The sequence below is a fragment of the Rattus rattus genome, chromosome 1 (assembly GCF_011064425.1).
Source record: "Rattus rattus isolate New Zealand chromosome 1, Rrattus_CSIRO_v1, whole genome shotgun sequence".
Classification (NCBI taxonomy): Eukaryota; Metazoa; Chordata; class Mammalia; order Rodentia; family Muridae; genus Rattus; species Rattus rattus.
The window spans coordinates 16,233,555-16,257,102 of NC_046154.1; the positions used below are offsets into that span (position 1 = coordinate 16,233,555).

The following is a 23,548-nucleotide window of genomic DNA, read 5'->3' on the forward strand; positions in this document are numbered from 1 at the left end:
ATCCCTCCTTGACTTTCAGATCTCAGAGAGTAACACGTACGAGAAACTCAAGATGAGAGACACTCTGGAGAAGGAGAAGAGGAGGATACAGGACCTGGAGAATCGCCTGACCAAGCAAAGAGAGGTATGAGTCACGGAGATGAGAGGACCATTGCTCCCCGCAGACGGCCAGGCCCTGCAGCCAGGCTTCAGATCCTCCTCCTGCTCCCTTCTGGCTCTGGGTCTTTAGGAAAGTTGCTTACCCTCTCTGTGGCTCAGTGCTCCCACCTAAGGAAACACAGTCGATCTCATTCAGAGAGACACAACCATAGACAGACCTACACACAGCACACGCGTCTCAGCGGCTCCGGTGACTGTTACCAGCTCCTGGCTCAGAAGTGCAGGGGCAGGATCTGAACCCAGGATTCCGAAGCCGTTCATCTTCACACTCTTCTTCTATCACAATGACACACATTTCTGTTAGGACCCACAGTTCTGACATGGCGGGTAGGGGAGGCGGCTGCACACGGTCTCACCAACTGCAGTATCATTTGCTCGTCTTGGGAAGGGACACGCACACGCACACGCACATGCATGCACGCAGAAGGATCTTGAGGGCTTGAAGGACTGAGAAGGTTGTCTAAGTCTCTTTGCCTCCATTTTGCAGAGTTTTTTTTAAACACGGGCACCTACACGTCAACATGCCTGTGTTTCAAGGACCCCTGGCCATGGGGTGGATCAGGAATATATATATATATTTTTTTTTTTGACAAGCTGCCCAAGTAACCCTGGAGCATTTTGAAGATGGCCACCAAATGAGAAACTGTGCCACCAAAGCACCTGGGATTACACAGCTGCTCTGGACCCCCCACTCTGATGGGCGGCCTTAACTGACCGATGGGTGTCCAGAGGAGGCAGGGCCCAGCAAAGTAAGGCAAGGCCTGAGAACTCGGGACTGCCACACTCCCATGGGAGGGTCTGCAGCTCAGATGAGGCCCGACCAAGGGAGCTGTCTCGTTACCTTGTTTCCCCACCCAATGGAACGATGAGGGAGCCAAGTGAATCAGGAAGGGGCAAAGGTAGGAGGACAAGTCAGTAGGGGGTGGGCGAAGAAGAGAGTTTAAATTGTTTATAGAGAAGGCAAGCTAGTAGTGAGACTAATGTAAATACCTACATATACATCATTTACACCCTATCTGTCATATTTCATACATGTACACATATATATTCAGGGCTGGGGAATACCCATGCACATAAAATGACTCTTTTTTTTTTAAAGTTTATCATGAATCAGTAAACAAACTTCAATTTTATTCCAGCAGTTACAGGGCAAGGAAAAACCTGCTGGTTGTGTAGTCACTACACAGAAACACAGCAAGCGCAACAGGGTTGTCAGTATAAACCTGTAATTCCAGCCACTCAGGAGGCTGAGGTCGTGCAAGACCAGCCTGGGCTGCAGAGTGAGCTGAGGGTCAGTTTAGAAACCTGGTAAAGCCCTGTCTCGGAATTAAAAAGCAAAGAGACCTGAAGATAAAAACCCAGAGATGTGTCGCTTGCCTAGCATGTGCAAGGCGCTGGGTTGAAGTCCACAGCTAAATGTCAGGCAAGCTCACAGAGGCGAAGCCCTTTCCAGGTGCCAGCCCTACAGAGCGCCTCCACCAAGGGCTATCATAAAAAGAATTCTATAGCAACAAAAACCATCCTTAAATCAGGATACCAAGAGCAGTGAGTAGCTGGGAGACCTCAGAGCTGGCTGGTGGCACCACACACATCAGGAAGATCAGTAACACCCCACCCTGAGGGGACAGAAAACAGACTGCAGAGCAAACCCTGTGTGACTCTGCCAGGGATTCTGTACCCAATCCCTCAAACCCCAGGAAACCAAACCGAAAATGGAGACGTTAAAAGCTTCCGCCAGACGGAGGGAACAGTGGGCAGATGGAACCACTAGACTGGGCAGGAAATACTTTGAAACACAGGTCAGAGAACTGGTTAATCTCTACACCGTCTGAGGAATCCTAATAGCTCACTGAAAAGACAGGCCAATGGCCCAACCAAAGCACTCACCAGGCACCTGACAGACTGACTTATTTTGTTTTATGAGGCCAGGGAATGGAGCCCAGGGCCTCGCACACAGCGGCCAGGTGCTTTCCCACTGAGTTATATCCAAAGTTTTTATTTGTTTGTTTTATTTTATTTTTGAAATGGAGTCTCATTAATTTGTCCAAGTTGACCTCGAACTCACTATGTAACCCAGGCTTGTTTCAGCTCAGCCATCCTCCTGCCTCTTAACCTTTCAAGTAGCTGGAATCATAGACCAGCCCCATACCTGACCTTAATACACTTTTTTTCTTTCTTTAAAAAAAAAAATTACCTTATTTTTTTATGTGTACTTGAGTGTTTTACTTGCATGTGTGTCTGGTGCCGGCAGCGGCCAGAAGAGGGCACCACAGGAGCTACAGATGGTTGTAAGCCACCATGTGCCTGCTGGGAACCAAACCTGGGCCCCTTGGGAGAGCAGCCAGTGCTCTTCACCGTCGAGCCACCTCTCCAGCCCTGTGAACAGATGTGCAAAAGAGGATAATTACCCGATACACGGAAAAGATAAAGGCCTCAAGGCTGTCAGACGAGCCAGTTTCAGAAAGATTGCCGAGCTCAGTCGGTCGAGAGCTCACCTAGCATACTGGCAGTCCTGACTTCTGTCCCCAGTATCACATAAACCTGGCTTGATGGCACATGCCTTTAATCCTAGCACTTGGGCATCAGAGGTAGGAGAACCAGGCCTTCAAGGTCATCCTCAGCCACTGAGGGGATTCAAGAATCAATCCTGAACTGCATGGGATCGTATCTCAAAAATAAATAAATAAATAAATAAATAAATAAATAAAAAATAAAAATAAAAATAAAAAATAATAAAACCCACTCAGACCTAAGTGGTAAGTGGCTTATTTGCACACAATTTTTTTTGTTGTTGTTGTTCTTTTTTTTTTCGGAGCTGGGGACCGAACCCAGGGCCTTGCGCTTCCTAGGCAAGTGCTCTACCACTGAGCTAAATCCCCAACCCCGTTTGCACACAGTTTTATTCGTATTCACAACAGGGTAATCAAAAGGTTGATGTCAAGTTGGGCACCATGTTAGAGTTTAAATCACGGCTCGTGCCCGAACAGAACACATCAAGCCAACATGGATCCACGTGGAGAGGTTTAATGAGAGAAGAAGAGAGGAGAGGCGGGCCTTGAGGACATGGAGGGAAGGAGGGAGGTAGAGAGAAGGAACAGGGACAAAGAGTGCACGAGAAGAGGAAGAGCAAAGAGGAGTAAGAGAGAGAGAAGGGGGCAAGCAGCCCCCTTTTTAGTCAGGCACAGCTGGCTGTTGCCAGGCAACAGTGGGGGTGGAGCTTAGAATACCAGCAGGTGGTGGTGCTCGCCTTCAGTCCTAGCACCTGAGAGGCAGAGGCAGGTGGATCTCTGAGTTCGAGGCCAGCCTTGTCTACAGAGTGAGTTCCAGGACAAGTCAAGGCTACAAAGGAAAACCCTGCCTTCAAAAACAAGAGCAAAACAACAACAAAAAGTTGGTGTCTACCTACAGAGGCAAGAGAGAGAACAGAGAGAACAGAGAAGAAAAACAGCTCTGGCTCTGTGAGCGTGGAGCAAGGACGGCCGACAGCAGGTCGCCTCACACAGTCCGGCTTCACAGCACAGTACAGACACAAGCGCACTCTGTGGTGGATCCTCGGGGACGTCTGGAGGAGTCCACTGAGCATCCGATGACAAGTGGTTCTGTATCTATATCCTCTTAGGCAAGGTCACTTGTCCCCAAGGAGTCCCCAACACTGAGATGTCAAGCCCAAGGCAAAAACCTCAGACACAAAGGCCAGGAAGTTACTCTCAGTGAGGGACAGGGACAGCCTGGGAACAGCAGTGCCCGTATTCTTCTTTTTCCAAAAACTATGTTTTCTTTTCTGATGACAAAAGGAGCTCTACTCCTTCTAGAATATTTGACGAACATGGAAAATCACTCGGAAGAGCCTCGACCTTGACCCTGTATCAGCCAGACAGAGCTGTCACAGATGCCGCGCTGATGCGATTCTGTCTGGGATGCCTTTGTGCTGTTGTTATGGACGGGGATGAGGCCAACTCGTTACCAAGATAGTGGCCTGGTGCCTACGGCTTCGAGAACTATTTTGATACATTATGTATCTCTCAAGTGTCTCCCTGTCCCTGAACTCTCTTTCCCAGCCTGCCACTGAAGAATGTCCCCGGTCTGCCCTGTGTAGGATGGACTGTGAGTTGCTGGCCCTTCCCTCTGTCAGGCTTGGGGTCGCTTCCCACTGATTCTGGATGTAGGTAATCGGCAGCAAGTGCCTGTGATCCCAGCTCAGGAGACTGAGGCAGAGGCCCATGAGCTTAAAGCCAGCCTGGGCTATTGAGACTTTGCCATTTAAATAAATTTAAAAAAAAAAAATGCCTTTAATCCCAGCACTCAGGAGACTGAGGCAGACAGATCTCTGTGAGTTCAAGGCCAGCCTGGTTTACAGAGTGAGTTCTAGGACAGTCAGGATTACATAGAGAAACCCTGTCTCAAAAAACAAAATTAATTAATAAAAGCTGTGCGTTCAGGGTTCCATCCTTAGGCTAAATCTGCACGCGCAGCTGCTGGGCCTCGGGAAGGGAGCAGCCCCGCTCAGTCTCTGTTCCCATGGGACCTTCGAGAAAAGGCAGGCTGATCCTCACTAGCAAAGAGCAGCTTGGGAGAGCGCCCAGGACTGTGTCTCAAGACTGCATGCACTTCATGGGGCGGGCGGATGAAGCCCGCTCAATAAAGTGCTCGCCAGGCCAGCACCATGACCTGAGTGTAATCCCCAGAAACCACGTAAGAAAGCCAGGCCCAGGGGTTGGGGATTTAGCTCAGTGGTAGAGCGCTTGCCTAGGAAGCGCAAGGCACTGGGTTCGGTCCCCAGCTCTGAAAAAAAGAACCAAAAAAAAAAAGAAAGAAAGAAAGCCAGGCCCAGGAACAGGAGCGATGGCTCAGTAGTTAGGCGCAAATGCTGTTCTTACAGAGGACCTAGGTTTGATCACCAACATACATGTCAGGCTGTAAGGGTAACAACCACCTGTAACTCTAGCCCAAAGGGATCCAATGGCTCTGGCCTCGGGCATCTTCTCTAATGTGTGCAGATAGACAGACAGTCAGACAGACAGACAGACACACACACACACATAATTAAAAATCCCAACTTCTGAGAGTCAGAAGCAAAAGAATTCCTGATGCTGGCTGACTAGTCGGTCTAGCCTGATTGGTAAGCTCCAGGCCAAGGAGAGATCCTGTCTCCAAAGAGGTAGACTAGGGGTTGGGGATTTAGCTCAGTGGTAGAGCGCTTGCCTAGCAAGCGCAAGGCACTGGGTTCGGTCCCCAGCTCCGAAAAATAGAAAAAAGAAAAAAGAAAAAAAAAAGAGGTAGACTATATTTCTAAGCATGACACCTGAGGTTGTCCTGTGGCCTACACACGCACATACACACACTACATACACACACCTGTTCATACAGTGCACCCACAGATGCACAAACATACCCACATTTTAAAAAATTAACGTTTGGGACCCAACACAGGGCCTGGCAGGAGCCCATGCTCTCTAGTCCTTAGAGGAGAGTCTCTGAGAGGACGGGAGGATTTGTGACAAAGATGGATGAAGGGGTTCCGAGGGGAGGCATGAGCTATGCCAAGGACTTGGCAACTGGAATCCAGTCTGGCAGGGACCTGGCGTGCCGGGGAACAGAGTGTCTCCTGGGCAGGGCAGGTGACGAAGGGCAAAAGCATTTAGCGCATTTATCCTGGAAAGTAGATTTAGAGAGAAACATGACAGCCCTCCTCAGATATTTAAAGGGCTGTCTCATAAAATAGAAATAAAACTTCGTCAAAGGCTCCCGGTGACAGAATGAGGCCCGGAGACCAGAAATCACAGGGAGACAGATCTCCACTGAAGACAGAGGAGAGTTCCAAAGTCATGGGAACCTTCCAGAGAATCCTTGGGCTTCAGAAGCACCAGCAAACTGGAGTCTGTGTCCGAAGGCACAGGGGATAGGAGGCTTGGAGGAGTAAATGTCGGTCGACCTTGTTAATTGGGTGTTTGCTCTTTGTCTAGGAGATAGAATTAAAGGGGCAGAAAGAGGACATCTTAAATAACAAATTGAAGGACGCCCTGCTCCTGGTGGAGGACGCTCAGCAGATGAGGACAGCCGAGAGTACCAGGGCCGAGAAGCTCTCCCTGAAGTTAAAGGAAACCTTAGCAGAGCTGGAAATAACCAAGGCGAAAATGGTGGGTTGGTCTGAAAAACTGGTAAGCCCCTCCCCCATGGAAGATGACAGTGTGTGTGCTGGCAAGTTGACAAAAGCCAGAGTCATTTGAGAAAAAGGAACTTCAGTTGAGAAAGTGCCCCCCACCAGACTGACCTGTGGGGAAACCTAACTCTGACAAGGTATCAGGAGAATTAGGAGGGTGGGGGAGGGGTGAGACCAGGCCCGCCCAGCGCCACACCACCCTCCGGCTGCTGACTTTCCAGACCAGAGTCCTTTCTTCTCAGGGACTGACCTGTGCTCTGTGGACAGTAAGCAGCATTGTGCCCACCCCCACCCCCAGCTGAATCAGACACTGCCAAATGTCCCTTAGAGGCAGAAATCACCCCTGTTTGGGAAATTGCACCTTGTGGGACCTGATGGTAACAGGCTTGTCATCCTAGCTCCTCAGGAGGTTGAGTGAAGAGAAACACATTCAAGGTCTGCATGGGTTACAGACTGAGGTCAAGAACAGCGGAGCAACTGTCTCTAAATAAAATAAAATAAATCTGGGACTCTAGTGAGACTGCAAGCCGTCCAGGCTCACCGGGTAGCTGGGAGGCTGATGGGCAGGGGCAGAGGAAGGCAGGGCTGGTGACGTAGGAGGGGCTGGAGGGGTCTGGGGTGGACATGTCCAAAAGGGCTCAGAAAATGGAGGGTGGTCACAGGCCGTGTCTGCTTTTCTGTCCGAGAGCCCTTGTTGGTGATTTCAATTAATAGGAATTGCACTGCCTGCTGTAGTCCAGCACTGGGGAGGCAGAGACCGCAGACCCCTGGAGCTCGCTGACCAGCCATCTTAGCCTACCTGGCAAGTTCCTGGTCAGGAAGAGACTCTGTCTCAATAAAAGAGATGGATGGCACCAAGGAATGACACCCAACACACACACACACACACACACACACACACACACACACACACACACACAAATGCAAGTCAATTTGCTTTTTTCTCATCTCTTTGTCTATTAATTCTTTTAAGATACATTTATTTTTATTTTATGTGTAGGTGCTTAGCCTGCATGTATGTCTGTCTGTCTGCCACCCATGTGCCTGGTTCCCATGGAGGCCAGCAGAGGGCACCAGATGCCCCGGAACTGATGTTACCAATGGTTGTGAGTCACCATGTGGGTGCCGGGAATTGAATCCAAGTCTCTGGAAAAGCATCCACTGCTCTTAACTGCCGGGCGGTCTCTCCGGCACACACAGCTCCCATTCAATCATTTCCGTCAAATATCTGGGTCTCGATGCTGTGGGCCTTGCAGGAAAAGAGCAGGCAAGGCTCCTGCTGCATGGAGCTCAGAGATTGAGGGGAGAGAAGGGGGAAAAAAAAGCCACTTCAGATGTGGATAAATGTCTCAGGGACAAGAAAACAAACAACAGAAATTGTCTGGGACTCTTCCATGAACACATGTGTGGGAAGGTTTTTCCAAGGAGGCAAAACCCGTTAGACGATGGGTCAGCCATGCAGTGGAGTGGGGGTGGGGTGTGGAGGGTGCCAGTAAGACAAGGGCACGCAGAAGCTCTGAGGTAAGATACAGTTCAGCGCCTGCGTGTGCAAAGGAGGCAGACCACGGCCATCGACTCTGGCTCCCGATGTTCGATCGCCACCAATGTTTCCCCAGATCATGGCGGAGGATCGGCTGAAGCTGCAGCAGCAGTCGATGAAGGCCCTGCAGGATGAGCGGGAATCCCAGAAGCACGGCTTCGAGGAGGAGATCACGGAGTACAAAGAGCAAATCAAACAGCACTCGCAGACCATCGTGAGCCTGGAGGAAAGGCTCAGCCAAGTGACTCAGTACTACAGGAAAATAGAAGGAGAGATAGCAACATTGAAAGACAGCGATTCAGGTAGGGCCGGGGCTGTGGGGGGGAACTCCGAATCTAGCTGACCCTGCATGGCCCCAGGCTGGGCCCAGTTTAAAAGCCACCCCCCACACGCCGCCCCCTCATTCTCCCTCAGCCCTTCTAGAAATCCTTGGAGGCCTGACAGAGCCAGAGTTACGACAATGAGTTAGGACATCCTTTGTACCAACCCAGTGAGCAGTGAGGCTTACGGGCAACCAGAGCTATTAGTGGAGGTTGTCTTTTCCACATCATAAATGACAATCCGGGGCCTTCTCTGTGCCACTGGCCACTGCGACCTCACTTAATTGTTCTCCCAGGCAGCCAGGACCGACCTCCTACAAAATAAGCCCAAACAAACTAAAAACAGCAACCAGAGCTGTGCCGCTCACTCACCTGAAATGACCTGGGTCACTCATGATGGGCACTGAACTCTGGGTGGAAAATTCTGGAAGCAGAGGCCTCGGGCCCCAGGCCTCTGCATCAGCACTGTTGATGTTTGGCACTGGATAAGCTTCGCTTGGGGGCAGGATGCCTGGTTTAGCTGCATCCCTGACCTTCACTACAGGCCCCATTCCTCACCCACCTCACCACCAGGTGTCTCCAGACATCACCGAAGTTCCCCCAGAGGGGAGCTAGCCTCCACTGAGAGGCATGGAGGTTAGCTCAGGCTTGCCTCGTGAACTGTATCATTCCTGCAGTCCTCTCTCGCCACAGTCTCCCTTAGGCCTCAGAGATCCATGGTAGACAAGCCAACCCATACCCCTGTAAGTAACCAGCTTAGGGCCCTAACAGTGACTTAGGATAAGGAGGGCACAGAGCAGGCTCTGTCCCCTAACCCAGAGTCCAGGTAAGAGCAAGGATACTCAATGGGACCCAAGGGTGACAACATCTTTGTCATTTCCACCCTCGGATGATAATTGTCCGTCATAAAGGAGGCATTAGGGGGCTGGAGAGATGGCTCAGCGGTTAAGAGCACCGACTGCTCTTCCAGAGGTCATGAGTTCAATTCCCAGCAACCACATGGTGGCTCACAACCATCTGTAAAGAGATCTGATGCCCTCTTCTGGTGTGTCTGAAGACAGCTACAGTGTACTTATACATAATAAATGAATAAATCTAAAAAAAATAAATAAATAAAAAATAAAGGAGGCATTAAAGACGTGTTTGTTGAGTGAATACATGATCCTGCAAGAATTGGAAAGCAGAGGACAGTGGGCTAAGGAGCGATCGAGGAAGCTGGGGAGCCAGGAAACACAGATTCCCCTAAGGTGTTTGTCTAGAAAGAGAGAAGGGCAAGTAGAGTGAACCATCGACGAGGCTACGCCTCTTGAAGCTCGGCTGGGCCACTGCTATCAGGTCCCTCATTCCCACAATGCTTCCTGGTCTGTAAACGTCACCCAGTAGCCGGGAAGAGCCCATAGCCATAGTTAGCTGTTGACAGTGGACACCCAGTCCTATGAGCGTTCAAGGGGTGGGGGGTGCTGGTGGTGATGGCCTTGCCAGCAGAGTCCTGAGAAAGTCCAAGGCGTCACATGTCAAAAGAAAAATGGCTGTGCAAAGTTGGGCGTGTGGCTCGGTTGGGTAGAGTCCTTCCATGCAGGAAGCCCTGGGTTCAATCTCTCACCACATAAATGGGATCTGGTGGTGCATGCCTGGAATCCCAGCACTTGAGGCAGGAGGATTGGAAGTTCAGAAGTTGTCCTCAGCTACACAGTGAGTTTGAGGCCAGCCTGGGCCTCAGTGAGATTAGTTTTTTGGGTTTGTTTGTTTGTTTTAATGGCAGAAGATAGAAAAGGACAAGACACAAGGGGCATGAACGTGTCTGGTGTCTGTCCATCTTATAAAGCCACTGGCATGCTGGAGCTCCACCCCCATGGTCTCAAATGACCAATCCACTCACTGCTCTAACCCCACGCGATCAAGTCTCCACCTCCTTAAACCTCACAGTGCAGATGAAACACCAGCATACCAGTTCCCACCGTGGGTGTTGACAGGCCTCATGCAGGACCAGCTGAGACCCTCATAAGACCTCAGCGGACCTCAGCGGACCTCAGCCCCACCCAGCCAAACCCTTGGCTCTTCCTCAAACTTCGATAAGCACAAACTGCATCCAATCTTCACAGAGACATAGCCTCAGCTCATCACACTACACATACAAGGAATCTCAGGGCAGAGAAAGCTCAGGGAGTTGTGAGAGACACGGGTGCGTTCATAGGAGAGGGCAAAGGGAGCGTCCACAGCATTCAGATTGTGATGACATTAACATGTCCTTCTAATGCAGCTCAAAAGGAGGAAGTGCCCCAAGAGTTCACCATAGTACCCTCCCTGGACAGCAGTGCCAAAGAAATAGCGTGCGACCACCTGATGTGAGTACCCAGTCTCCGGAGTTAGAGAAGCAGGGACAGGCCACAACCGTGTTCTCCCCGTTGCTTAGCCTTCCCAATCCCTGTCATGTGGCAGGTCCCAAGCAGGACCAGCTGAGACCCTCACTAAACCTCGTGGACCTCAGCCCCCCTCTCCCAGCCCAACCCTTGGCTCTTCCTCAAAGTGTACTACACACAAGTACATCAAAATGAGGTTCTCTTTGAGTACGTAAAGGCCGTCTGTTCCCTGCCTGGGCTGGGGTCCCAGGATCCATCCCTGGGTATTTTGAGCCTTTTCCCTGGGTCCTCCTACCCTGTCCCCAGGAGTCCCTAGAGAAGTTGAGCACAGTAGACTCAGGCCTGTTTGGGTTCTTTCCTCTCTTACAGAGATGACTTACTAATGGCTCAGAAGGAAATCCTGTCTCAGCAAGAGATTATCATGAAGCTGAGGACAGACCTCGGGGAAGCCCACACGCGGATGTCAGACCTGAGAGGTTGGTGTGAGTTCCTGGGTTACTTGACAGTCTGACCAGGCAGGAAGTGAAGGCCAAGAGTCAGCACCGTGGACGCAAAGTCTCCCCTAGACCTGCTTTCATGTGTGCTTGCAGCCTGTCACCCAGGGGGAATCACACAGAGTTAGTGGACCTTAAATGTTCGTGACATCCACTTCAGAGCATCTCCACCCTAGAAGAGCCATATGGGGCTCCCCTCTGGCTGGGCCTTGCAGGAGCCTGGGTGAAGTTTGAAGGGGCCCTCAAGCTGCTTCTTCCTCATGCAAAAAAGACCACACGCCTTCTTGGATAATGGCCACCCAGAATAGGGGTGAGGAAGCCCAGTGTCACACACCCTCCTCTTCCAACAGCGCTTTCCTTTTCCCCTCCTGTACCACCACTCAGCCAGGCTAAGGCTCTCTTCCCTCTGTCTCCCTCCTCTTGTGTTTCCCCATCCTTCCTCTCACTTCTTTTGGCCTCTTACTCTTTCCTGTCCCCAGCCTCTGGCAGGACAAAAAGTCCAGACTTAGGAGGTAACAAAGCTAGATTCCAAAAGTGGAAGGGGGGCTGGAGAAGGGAGAGAGGGAGGAGGGAGGAGAGAGGGAGGAGGAGGGAGGAGAGGAGGGAGGGAGGAGGGAGGGGAGGGAGGGAGGAGGGAGGGGAGGGAGGGAGGGGAGGGAAGGGGACAGAAGAGAAGGAGGGGAGAAGAAAAAAAGGAGGGAGAAAAGGAAAGGGAGGGGGAAAAGAAGGACAGGGGTGGGGTGGGGGGGAAGAGAGGGAGGAGGGAGAGAGAAAGAGGAGGGAGGAGGAGGGAGGAGAGAGAGAGGGAGGCAATCCAGGAAAAAAGGGAAGGAAAGAAGGAAGTGGGGAGGGAGACTGTCTCACCCTTCTCCAGCCTCTGACACCCCCAAACCCTCAGGACTGTTTGCTCCCTGAGGCTGCCCCCATGGATTTCCAGAAGGAAGGAGAGTGGTAAAATAAAAAAAAAAAATGGTATCCACAGGGAGTCAAAACCCAGTCCAGAACCAGATCGCTTGACATTAGACAAGACAAGACCTCTCTGAGCCTCAGTGTCCGCATCAGTGAAGTGGGGCTGCAGACAGTAGCTCCCCTGTAGCCTGCGACTGAAGTTTTAAAGTGGTGCAAGGGTCTTGGCGTGGGTCCTCCCAACAGTGGACTCCGAAACCCGAACTCCACTCCAGCCAGTCTGTTCACGTCACAGCCCCGGGAAATGCCTTCAGGCGATGAAGTAGGGCCTGAGCCATAGAGAGGACAATGAAACACAGGGAGCAGGCTTCGGAGAGAGTGGACAGCTGTCTGTGCAAGCTGTGGGGGGAGCGCTGTTGTACCTGTCAGGCTCCTAGCCCAGAAGACCCCCGGGGCCTCAGAACAGCCCCAGGTAGGAAGATAGAGAAGCAGCAGGATGTGGGGCTCAGTCTATAGAGCTTGTTGAGCCTGCTCGGGGCCCTGGGTTCAGGCCCAACACTGAATGAAAGTAAACCTGAGGTCTGTCACACACCTGCAGTCCCAGCACTGAGAAGGTAGAGACAGGACGATCAGGAGTCTCAAGTCATCTCTGGTGCGCGCTCTCTCTCTCTCTCTCTCTCTCTCTCTCTCTATATATATATATATATGTATGTATATGTATATATATATGTATATGTGTATGTATATATAGATAGATATAGATATGTGAAGAGTTGGAGACCAGCCTAGGATGTATGAGACCCTATCTGAAAACAAAAGTATAAACAAAAACTCAGAAGCTGGTAGCAAAACATTGGCCGGCGTGTTGTAAAAGACAGGAGGGCGTGGGTAGGCGGTGGGGGACGTGGTTAGGGGTGGGGGATGTGGGTGGGGGAACATGAGTAAGGTGGTGGGAGACATGGGTAGATGATGGAGGATGTGAGTAGGCAGTGGGGGACATGGGTAGTGGTGGTGGACGTGGGTAGGCTATGGGGGATGTGGGTAGGCGGTTGGGGACGTGAGTAGGTGGTGGGGGACACAGGCAGACAGTGGGGCCTTGATGGCGTCCACCGGTTTAACACTGTCACAAGGCAGAAGCAAGGGACTTATTGGTGCCACCCACTGTCACGTGCAGAGGCTCTGGCAGTGCTCCGGGGGAGCACTAGAGCCCCCTGAGAACCCTGGGGCAGACCTGCCTCGTGGATCCCAGAGGGCAGAGATCTGAGGTGGGGAAAACTACTCACTAACTTCCTGTCGCGCCCAGGGGAGCTGAGCGAGAAGCAGAAGACTGAGCTGGAGCGGCAGGTGGCCCTGGTGCGGCAGCAGAACAGTGAGCTGAGCATTCTCAAGGCGAAGGTGGTGCAGACGACCGGCCTGGTGGAGAAGAAGGACCGGGAACTGAAGGTCCTCAGGGAGGCGCTCAGGTGTGGGAAGGGGTCCGGGTCCGTGTGACACGACCACCCCAAGGCATCCGCACAGAGAGGGCTCAGTAAATGTTGGCTGAAGCAGACTGATGATAGTGTGTCATTGCCTCCTAGATTCATTAATTAAGACAGAGCCACGCTTGGCTCTGGACTGCGCATTCCCCCCAGGTGACCAGGCTCAGCTTAGCCACAGGAAAGAACTCAGTGCCCCCCCAGGAGTGTTTACAGAGGGATGCACAGGTCCCTGAACCCTGAGCTGTCTGACACCCATGATGCCCCTCTCTGCCCCAGGGCTTCCCAAGAGAAACCCAGACCCTACCTGAGCACGGAGCAGAAGCCTAGGAACCTGAGCCAGAAGTGTGACATCTCATTGCAGATAGAGCCAGCCCACCCAGATTCATTCTCCAGCTTCCAAGAGGTCAGTGTCTGTGAGTGGGGCTCCAGGCAGCCCCAACAGCCTGAGGGCTAAGGGCTTTCTTCCTAAGAGTATCGCTGGTCCACGGTAAAGGACAAAATAAAAAGAGCCCTGTCCCCATGATCAGTCTCCAGAGTCAAGCCATCATCAATGCTCCCAGGTCTTCCTGCCATCATCATGGCCACTGCCCCCCAGGGAGGTCACTGTGCACCAGCTCCCTGCTCTGAGAAAGACAGACCCACCTCAAAGAATTGTCGGGAGACACGTTTTATGTATGCACACTCACAAACTCACAGACTGCACATACCTCCGTCTGGTGCGTAATCGTTTGTAACTATTTGATTTGTTTACCTCTGTCTCTGTGTGTGTGCACGCACACGCACACGTGCACTCATGGGTATGCATGTGTGCTCGGAGGCCATCAGATATATCTCTGTCTCATCGCCCTTGAGATAGAATCCCTCCCTGAACGTAGAGACCTCCCTCCCCACAAGCTCTAGGGTGCGTTTTTTTTAAATAGGTGCTGGGAATCTGAATTCCCTAATGCTCACACACATGCTCGACGAGCAAGTGCTCTAACCACTGAGCCATCACCCCAGCCCACCAACTCTATTCAATGGCACCTTTTGCAACTAAGTCTGTAAAAGTCCACTTTGTATATAAGTGGCTGCTTAGAATTCCATTCTGTGTCCTCCTTATCCAGCCGGTGGATATTCCAGCTGTGTAGAAGTTAAGCTTGGTTCTTCCTCCCAGCCCCATGATCCCAGAAGTAAAGCTCAGACTCAAAATATATTTGCAGGTGTTGGGGATTTAGCTCAGTGGTAGAGCACTTGCCTAGCAAGCGCAAGGCCCTGGGTTCGGTCCCCATCTCCGGAAAAAAAGAAAAATATATATATTTGCAAATACATTGGCCATATCTCGAGCCTCTTCTCTGACTAGATCACAACTGAAATAACCTAATTATTTTAACCTACATTCTGCCACACGACTGGTTACCTGTGCTCAGGCTCCAGGGGTCCATCTCCTCACATCTTCCTGGATGGATGTTCCTGTGCCTCTCTGTTTCCCAGAATCCTCTCTGCCTCCTGGGCATCCCGCCTTCTATTTCCTGCCTAAGCGAAAGGCCACAGACTCTTTAATGGACAGGCGACGCATCCATATAATACACAAGATATCCTCTCCACATAGCCGTGTCTCCCTTGACCTGATGCTGTAATCAGTATGGCCGCCATGGAGAACTCACCTTTGGCTATGAAATTGCTAGGGCCAAGGGGCTTCTTAAGCTGCGGGGAACAGACAAATGACTTTCCCAGAGAGGTTAATTGACATGCAGTTAATGTGACCCCCCCCGCATCTCCCCCACACCATGGCGGTCACTTGATAAGGTGCCCCTTCGTGACTGCCCGGAAGTCCCAAATGCTCATCCAACGGGAAGCATGCCTGAGTGGTCCGTCAGGTGGTCCCCAAAGCTGATGCCCACTCTCTGCGCCATGCCTGGTGCCGTGGTCTTAGCCATCATTCCTAGGAGGCCGACTGCAGGGTGCAGTAATTCCTTGAGGTCTCAGTTTCCTAGAGTTCAGAACATCCGTTCCTCTCACTTTGGGAAACCAGATGCTTTGGGGAGGCATCTGCAGAAGAAACAAAGCCAAAAATGTCAACAAAGACACTGTCCCTGCCAGACGAATGAGCCAGGGCTTCTGGCAGCCAAGATGAAAGGGCTCGAGGTCCAGCCAGCCGTCCCTGGCACCGAGTGCTGTCCAGAGCACTTAAATAGAAGTGTTCCCTGTTGCTCAGGGCAACCAGGAGGAGGAGTGCAATGACCCAGGTGACTGGAAGCTCAGCTGGGGTAGGAGATGTCAATCACTCCTGTTGGAATCCTAAGCCCCAAAAGCAGGACCTGACTCACAGCCACTATTGAGCACTTGCTGTATACCAGGCCTCGTGCTAGAGACAGGGAAAGGCATAAAGGGATCCAAACACCTTGCCTGTGTTGGATGGAGAGACTCCGTTGAATGGTTACTTTTAGTTTCTATCTCACAGTGGAAGCCGATGGGGGATGGGAATGTAAGATAAAAGGCACTTGGAACAGTGGTCCTCATCCAGGCTACTTCCTGTTTCCAAAGCCAGAGAGGGTCAGAGGGCTCCAGAGTTGTATGAGAAAGAATTCGCATCCTCACTCAGTAAGAGAGTTTCCCAGAGGGGCATGAGGAAGGATCACGTGGCACTTCCTCTCCCAGTGCATGAAAGACTCAAGAGAGCCCTGCCTGGCTGCCGAGCCTGGTCTTCTGCCCCAGATCAGCACCTCCTGTCTGCTTCTGTCCAGACAGAGGGAACGTTCAGGTGGCTCCTTCCAGGACAAACAGATGTCCTCCAGCAGCTGAGGTACAGAACCAAGCCCTGAGGCGGACCAGAGGAGTTGGGTCCACTCACTCGCCTGACAGCCCTGAGCTGGGGACAGCCTCCTCTCTCCTTCCACATTTTGCACATCTTGAGCACCATCCTGAGAGGCCAGGCTCCACAGGAAGCGTGCCTGGCCCTCATGGAGCCTCTGTGCACGAAAGGAAGAGACAGAAAGAAAACAGTATAGACTAAAAGTATGTCCTAGGGAGGAGGTGGGGTCAAGTGGTTTGTGGAGCTGCTATGGTAGGGCTTAACACTGTCCTCACTTGCTTTCCATCGGTGTGATCAACACTGACCAAAGACAGCTTGGGGAGGAAAGGGTTCACTCCACCTTACAGCTCACAGTGCATCACTGAAGGAAGTCAGGGCCGGAGCTCAAGGCCGGAACCTATAGGCTAGGACCGACATAGAGGTCACGGAAGAATGCTGCTTACTGGCTTGCTTTTCCTGGCTTGCTCGCCCTGCTTTCTGATATACCCCAAGCCCACCTGTTCCAGGCTAGCCCTGTCCACAGTGGGCTGAGCCCTCCCATATCAACCATTAATCCAAAGAAAAAAGAGCCTCACAGACCAATCTGATGGAGGCGTCTTTTCAATCAGCTGAGGTTCGTTCTTCCTAGATTAACCATTGCTTTCGTCCAGAGACAAAACACTGACCAGAATAGTGGTTAAGAACGACACGGTAGAGAAAGGGTTCTCTCAGAACTGTTGGTCAGGACCTTCACAGGGGGAGATTGGGAGCAGAGTCATAAAGGTATGAGTGATAGAAATGTCAAAGGGAGGGTCTCAGCCAGTGTTGCTGAGCCCTCTTGAAGGAGATTGTAGGCCTCGAACCCCGGGAGAGCCAGTGTGACTAGCACAGGGCCTAAGGACTCATCACCCTATCAGCCTCAAAGAATCACCAACGTCAGCAAAGGAAGACCCAGTGATTCTCTTTTCCCTGACTTCCGCCCTGTCTGTGGTTGGATTTCTGTCACCGAAGCTGGGGTATCTAACACAAAATTATTCACCGTCCATCTGCCGTGCAAAGTTCAGCTCTTCGGGAGGACTTAGCTTGGGGCCCTTGACGGAGGCACCTGGAATAGCATCTTAGCATAGGGGAAGAGAAGGCGGGGCCAATGAATTTGGATGAGAATATGGGTAAGTAGTGATGGGTTGATAGACACAGGACTGGACGTGTAGCTCAGTGGGTAGGGCTTGTTGAGCTCCCAAAGCTATTACTACACTGTAATTACCACACAGACTAGGCATGGCAGCACTCACCGGAAATCCCAGCACTCAGGAGTTGGAGACAGGAGGACCAGGAGTTCAAGGTCATCTTTGGCTACATAGAAAGTCAGACGGCAACCGGGGCTCTGTGAGAGCCTGTCTCAAAGAAAAATTAAAAAGGGGGAAAACGTTTAAAAAGAAAAGAAAGACCAAGATGCCTAGCTATATAAAATTTTAATAATTTCTGTTCACCTCATGCTGTGTGTGTTGTCTCCGATGTGTATATCTGCAACCTAAAATGAACCAAAAGTTGCTATTTTAAAAGTAGTTATAAACGAGACAGATCGTTGGTGCCTTCCATTCTCGCCAGGTTGGCTGAGGCCTCCCCCTAGCAACCGTCTGACAACTGAAAACCCATCCCTACTCACAGCGCACCCCCCATTAATTATCTGCTAAACATCTGTGACTGCCCACTGTGTCTCTCCCTATTTACCTTCCCCACTGTCTGTCTCCTTGTGCCCTCGGATACACAATCCAGGACAGCAAGAATTTGCCAGTGTCACTCCCTGATAGATTCCCCAGAGCCTACAGCAAGTTGGCACTCCGGGGTGTGGAATGAGTGAATGAATGAATGAGTGAATGACTCACCAGAGAACTGAGACAAGATCTCAAGTAACCCAGGCTGGCCTCGAACTCACTATGTAGCCAGAAAAGGCCTTGAGCTTCTGATCCACTTGCACCCAAGCGCTGGAACCACAGGTGTGTGTCACGTCGGTTTATCCAGTGCTGGGTATGGAGCCCAGGGTTTCGTGCATGCCAGGCAAACCCTCTGCATTACTGGGATGTGACTCCTCCTTTTTTCTTTAAGGAAAAAATAATCCTAAATTCCTCTGAATTTGTCTTAAAATGGAGCAGACCCCCACTCTAGTCCCTGACAGTCCCGTGGGGTCCGCGTGTGGCCGGCAGCCATCTTACCACATATGGCAGGTATGGAATTATTGTCACAGAAGGTTCTGTTGGACCTGCCACTCTAGAGATCCTGAAGTCTCAGAGGACTCTCTCTCTCTCCAGACTGACCAAGTACCAGGGTGTCCGCTATCCCCAAAACCATCCTCGTGGCCAGCGTGAAAAGGGCCTCCTGAGGTCTCACCTTAAATGTCCTTCTGGGGCTGAGAATACAGCTGAGCAACAAAGGAGGATCTTAGTTATGCACAAGACATGGGTTCCACCCTCAGCACCACAGAAGGGGGAGGAGAAAGAGAAGTAAAAATGCTCTCCCAGAAGTGAGGGTGCTAGGGAGACAGCTCAGCAGTTAAGGTCACCTGTGGCTCTCGCACAGGACTGGACTTCTGTTCCCAGCAGCCACAGCTCACAGCCACCTTTAACTCCACCTCCATGAAATCTGATGCCCTCCTCTGGCCTCCTCAGACACCTCCTCAGTGCACCTCAGGCGCGCGCGCACACACACACACACACACACACACACACACACACACTCATTAAAAAGTAATAAAAGAGGGGTTGGGGATTTAGCTCAGTGGTAGAGCGCTTGCCTAGGAAGCGCAAGGCCCTGGGTTCGGTCCCCAGCTCCGAAAAAAAAAAAAAGAAAAAGTAATAAAAGAATCCTTTTCTAAAAGTTACTCTTCAGGAAAAGGGGAGATTGCTAACAAATGGAAAATCCAAAACTCGGCGTGGAGACACACGCCTTTAATCCCAGCACTCAGGAGGCAGAGGCAGGGGAATCTCTTGAGTTTGAGACCAACAGCCTGGTCTACACAGTGAGTTCCAGGACAGCCAGGGCTATAGTGAGAGACCCTGTCTTAAGAGCAGGCAGGAAACGGAGACCCAGGCACGAAGGTCTTTAGAAGAAGACTGCAGAGAAGGAAAACCAGGGATATTTTATTTATAGTAGGAAGTAGAGCTGCAAATCCTCCTACGTAGGACTTAATGTCTATGATGACCTACGTAGGACTTGATGTCTATGATGACCTACATAGGACTTGATGTCTATGATGACCTACGTAGGACTTGATGTCTATGATGACCTACATAGGACTTGATGTCTATGATGACCTACGTAGGACTTGATGTCTATGACGAAACATGTGAATGCCTCCTCTGCCGAAGCTCTTAGGATAGTTTCCACAAGCACTGAGTGACAGGGTTTCTGCCAAACACGAGTTGTTTAAGTCACTGGGAACCTGAGGGAAATACCTGGCCCCTTATGGAGCTGCTGTGTCTGCTACCCTGTCCCCAGGAGCAGTTCTTCAGTGACCTGGGGGCCAAGTGCAAAGGGTCTCGACACGAGGAAGTCATCCAGCGGCAGAAGAAGGCCCTGTCTGAACTCCGAACACGAATCAAAGAACTGGAGAAGGCCAACTCCTCCAGTAAGTTCTCTGGTCCCAGCTTGGGGGCCCCAGAACCTGGTGTGCACCTTGGGGATGGGCTGGTTGGCCAAGATGTCCCCACCATTTAATAATCAGGACATTAAAACACTAACAGAGACGAGCCAGGTCCTGCCTCAGGGTCAAGTGCACATCCTGGCATTACATAAACAGGACATGAAGACTCGCTACTGTCTTTTTTTATTTCCCTGTCACCTGGTGGGGACTTTGTCATGGTCTAACTACACCGAGGGTGAGCCATAGGGGGTCCTCTTAGAGCACCCCATTCAAAAGGGCTGGAACTGGCTCAGAACGGGCAGCTGATGACTGAGAAAGGTACTGGGCGCTAGGGTATCCTGGTACAAGTGCCATTGTCACCTCTGTGGTTGGAAGCCCTGCAGTGACATTCACTATGAAGGCCTCTGCAATGGTGGCCAAAGCCTCACACTCAATATGCAGCCTTGAGGAAGTCACTTAACCTCTCTGGGCCTCGGTTTCCTCACCAGTATCCCCGTGAGGTTGTGAGGATTAGAACGGTCCCGTGTCCTGTAAACCGCAGCTACAGCGATGGCGTAAAATGATGTCTACCTGAGTCTACATTATTTCTTTTATAGATCATAAGGACCACGTGAATGAGTCGTTCCTAGAGCTCAAGACCCTCCGAATGGAAAAAAATGTACAGAAAATATTATTAGACGCAAAGCCTGACCTGACAACTTTCTCAAGAGTAGAGATCCGACCGGTAACCAAAAATCACTTATCTCTGCTGTGACCAACATGAGAGGGTGGGCATTAGGGCTGGTGTGATCTGAGCCTCGAGACAGTGTGCCAGGGGTTCAAGGCCAGCCCTCCCCGATGAGCAGGTGTCTGTCTACATGCACCACCCAGGGAGTCAATGGATACTGGCACAGACAGTGGCCTTCCATCTGTACAGTACAGTATGTCATTACTTTGAGTCTGGACCAGGTCAGTCACTGAAGCTCAAGGGCCCCCCCTTCTCCTATGACACATTGCATTCTACAGAAAATGAGGTTACGCCAGGAGTTTGCCAAAGTCTGCCATTCCCCGTAAACTGAAAGACTCGAACACACATAAGTATAAGGGAGCTGTGGTGAGGGGGCCAGAGGCGAGCCCCGTGAGGGAGCCCAGCCTGAAAGGACAGCCAACTGTGGTGACGCACACCTGTAGTCCCAGGACTGAGGGGCAGAGTCTGGTGGGTCAGGAGTGTAGGTCAGACATGACCACGTGGCAATTTTTAGGCCTACAGGGGCTACTTAAGGCCCTCAACAACAACAACAACAAAAGCCACGATAACTTTACAAATGCTTCCCCCAGTGCCTGGCTCAGAATTCAGGATGAAGCACAGGGCGTTGTGGTTGCTAAGTAATGCTATCCCAGGGAAAGTGGGACTTCATGCCAAGATTCTCAGTAATGAGAACTGAATGGTGACATTGAAGGTGACCTAGTAACCTAATGGATGTGAGACCGAGTGTTTGATAGGCTGAGGTGAGTGTCAATCACAGGGCCCACTGGCTACCACCTGGCTAACACAACTGGGGATAAAGCCCACGGAAGCTTCTAGAACGAACAACAAAGTTATCCTATCTGAACCAATGTCCCTCTCAAATAATCTTTCCGGACATTCACTGCCCTTGGAGAGAAAGGTCTTTGAAAGAAGCTGGTTTTCTTACTAAAACCGTACACCTGTTGTTCTCCAGGGTCGGGTGTGGCGGGACCATCTCCAGATGGGAGATCAGCTAGATCTCATGGCCTGGCTCTGCTACCCAGACTGGTCTTCCCTTTGTGGGATGACCCCACCCCCACCTCACCCCACCATTGCTGCCACACAGCAGGGAACCTCCCATCTCTCCATCCTCCAAAGTTGGAAGCATGTAAAATTGTTCCTGGGCAGTGAGCTGAGCCCGTCACCTGCTTAGCAAATCCTCGCAGCAGCTGACCTGTAGATTTCCAATGTCCCTGTTTGACAGATTAAAAATGAGGGCTTCAGAAGCAATGCACCTCATCCAAGGTCACAGAGATAAAGGAGAGAGCCCGTACTCCGTCCCCGGCTGTCTTCCTCTGCACCCTGCCAGGATGAAAAGGGGATCCTGGAGAGGGGCGCAGAGGACTCTGTCCAACTTACTGTTATCTCCAAAGATCCTCTTGTCAGGGCCAGGGGAACGGCTCAGTGGGTAAGAGCACTTGCTCTTCAGACACGAGGACATGAGTTCAAATCTCCAATACCCATGGAAAGAGCAGGGTGTGGCCACGCACCCACCTCTAAGCCCAGCACTAGGAGAGAGGGAGACAGGAGCATCACCAGGGTTTGCTGGTTGCCAGCCCAGCCCCAGGTTCCGTGAGAGATCCTGTCTAAAGGGAGCGAGGCAAAGTGCGACAGGACAGGGCTCCTGACCTCCTCTGGCCACAACATGGGTTACACGCACCTGCACACATGTACCTCATCCATGTGCACACGCATGTATACACACGCAACACATACATGTGCAACACACACACACACACACACACATACACACACGCCTTTTCTTCTTGTCTCAATGTATAACTGTACCCACACTTACCAACTGGTTACTGAGAGCCTTTCTAGTTTTATGGTCAGGGTTTTTAGTTTCGCTGTAGTGTTCAGGGGGTCACAGGACAGCGCCTGTCGATGCTGAGAGCCAAGAAGGCCACGATGTACCTACTGAGGACCAAAGGCCACCTGGGTCCTGACAAGGTGTATGATAGTCACCCGTGGCTCCACGTTCTCTGCTTGGCCTGATTGCTGTTCCAGGCTTCCAGTCAGAGCTTCCAACTGGCTGAGGCAGGGCATAGCAAATGCACAGCTGGAAGGCCGGGCCTGTATCATCTCAGGAAACGTTCCAGGGGAGCCTCCCCCACCCAGAGAACATTTGGGCACATCTCCTGAAGGACTCCATTTCTACCGTGGGAACATGAGGTTCTTCTAACAGAAGGAAAACATACTGTTCCTGCGTCGCATTCATTCATTCATTCATTCATCCATTCATTCCTCAGGCACATCTTGGGCCACCATGTGACCAGTGCCTAGCTTGGCACTGGAGTGCAGCATACAGGCAGCAACATGGTCACCATCTCTATGGAGCCTGTCACTTGGCCCAGGGCTTCTCAACATCAACACATTGATATTTGGAGTTAGAGGCTGGGATACCTCAATTGGTAAAGAATTACTACGTAAACACGATGGCTTCCGACTGATCCCAGAATTCACATTCAAAAAAAAAAGGCAAGCATGACATTAAAGCACACACATCTTTAATCCCAGCAGATGGTTCTCTGTGATTTCTAGGCCAACCTGGTCTACATAGTGAGTCCAGACCAGCCAGAGGTACACAGTGAAACCCTGTCTCAAAAGAAAGAAAAAGCGCTGATCGCTGTAGTGTGCCTTGTAAGCCCAGTGCTGGGGAAGTAAAGGCAGAAGGGTTTCTGGGGATCGGCAAGTCAGCAGGCCTCTCAAGGCCTGGTGAGAGACACTGTCTAAAGAATAAGAAAGACAGCTCCTAGGGAATGGCACGAAAGGTTGGCCTTCAACCTCCCTCTCCACACACACAGGATATTTGGGGTCAGGTGGCTCCCAGCCGGTTTGACTGGGGGACTGTCTTGTTCACTGGCACCCTCAGCCTCCTCCCATTAGACGAGCCAGTATATATCACTAAACAACCTGGGGGCTGGGGAGGGGCAAACCCAGCCCGGGCGGGAG

The 23,548-nt window shown here is 51.3% G+C and overlaps 1 protein-coding gene across 1 annotated transcript in view; it reads left to right on the top strand.

The window, feature by feature from the left end:
• Fhad1 (forkhead associated phosphopeptide binding domain 1) overlaps positions 1–23,548 on the top strand; it is a 118,989-nt gene that overhangs the window by 79,272 nt on the left and 16,169 nt on the right. Inside the window, exons 19-27 of the mRNA XM_032895089.1 lie at positions 20–124; positions 6,123–6,296; positions 7,936–8,161; positions 10,440–10,524; positions 10,909–11,015; positions 13,243–13,402; positions 13,694–13,820; positions 19,683–19,812; positions 20,424–20,551. Of these exons, the coding sequence (XP_032750980.1) occupies positions 20–124; positions 6,123–6,296; positions 7,936–8,161; positions 10,440–10,524; positions 10,909–11,015; positions 13,243–13,402; positions 13,694–13,820; positions 19,683–19,812; positions 20,424–20,551 (1,242 nt within the window). The remainder of the gene's footprint in view (positions 1–19; positions 125–6,122; positions 6,297–7,935; positions 8,162–10,439; positions 10,525–10,908; positions 11,016–13,242; positions 13,403–13,693; positions 13,821–19,682; positions 19,813–20,423; positions 20,552–23,548) is intronic.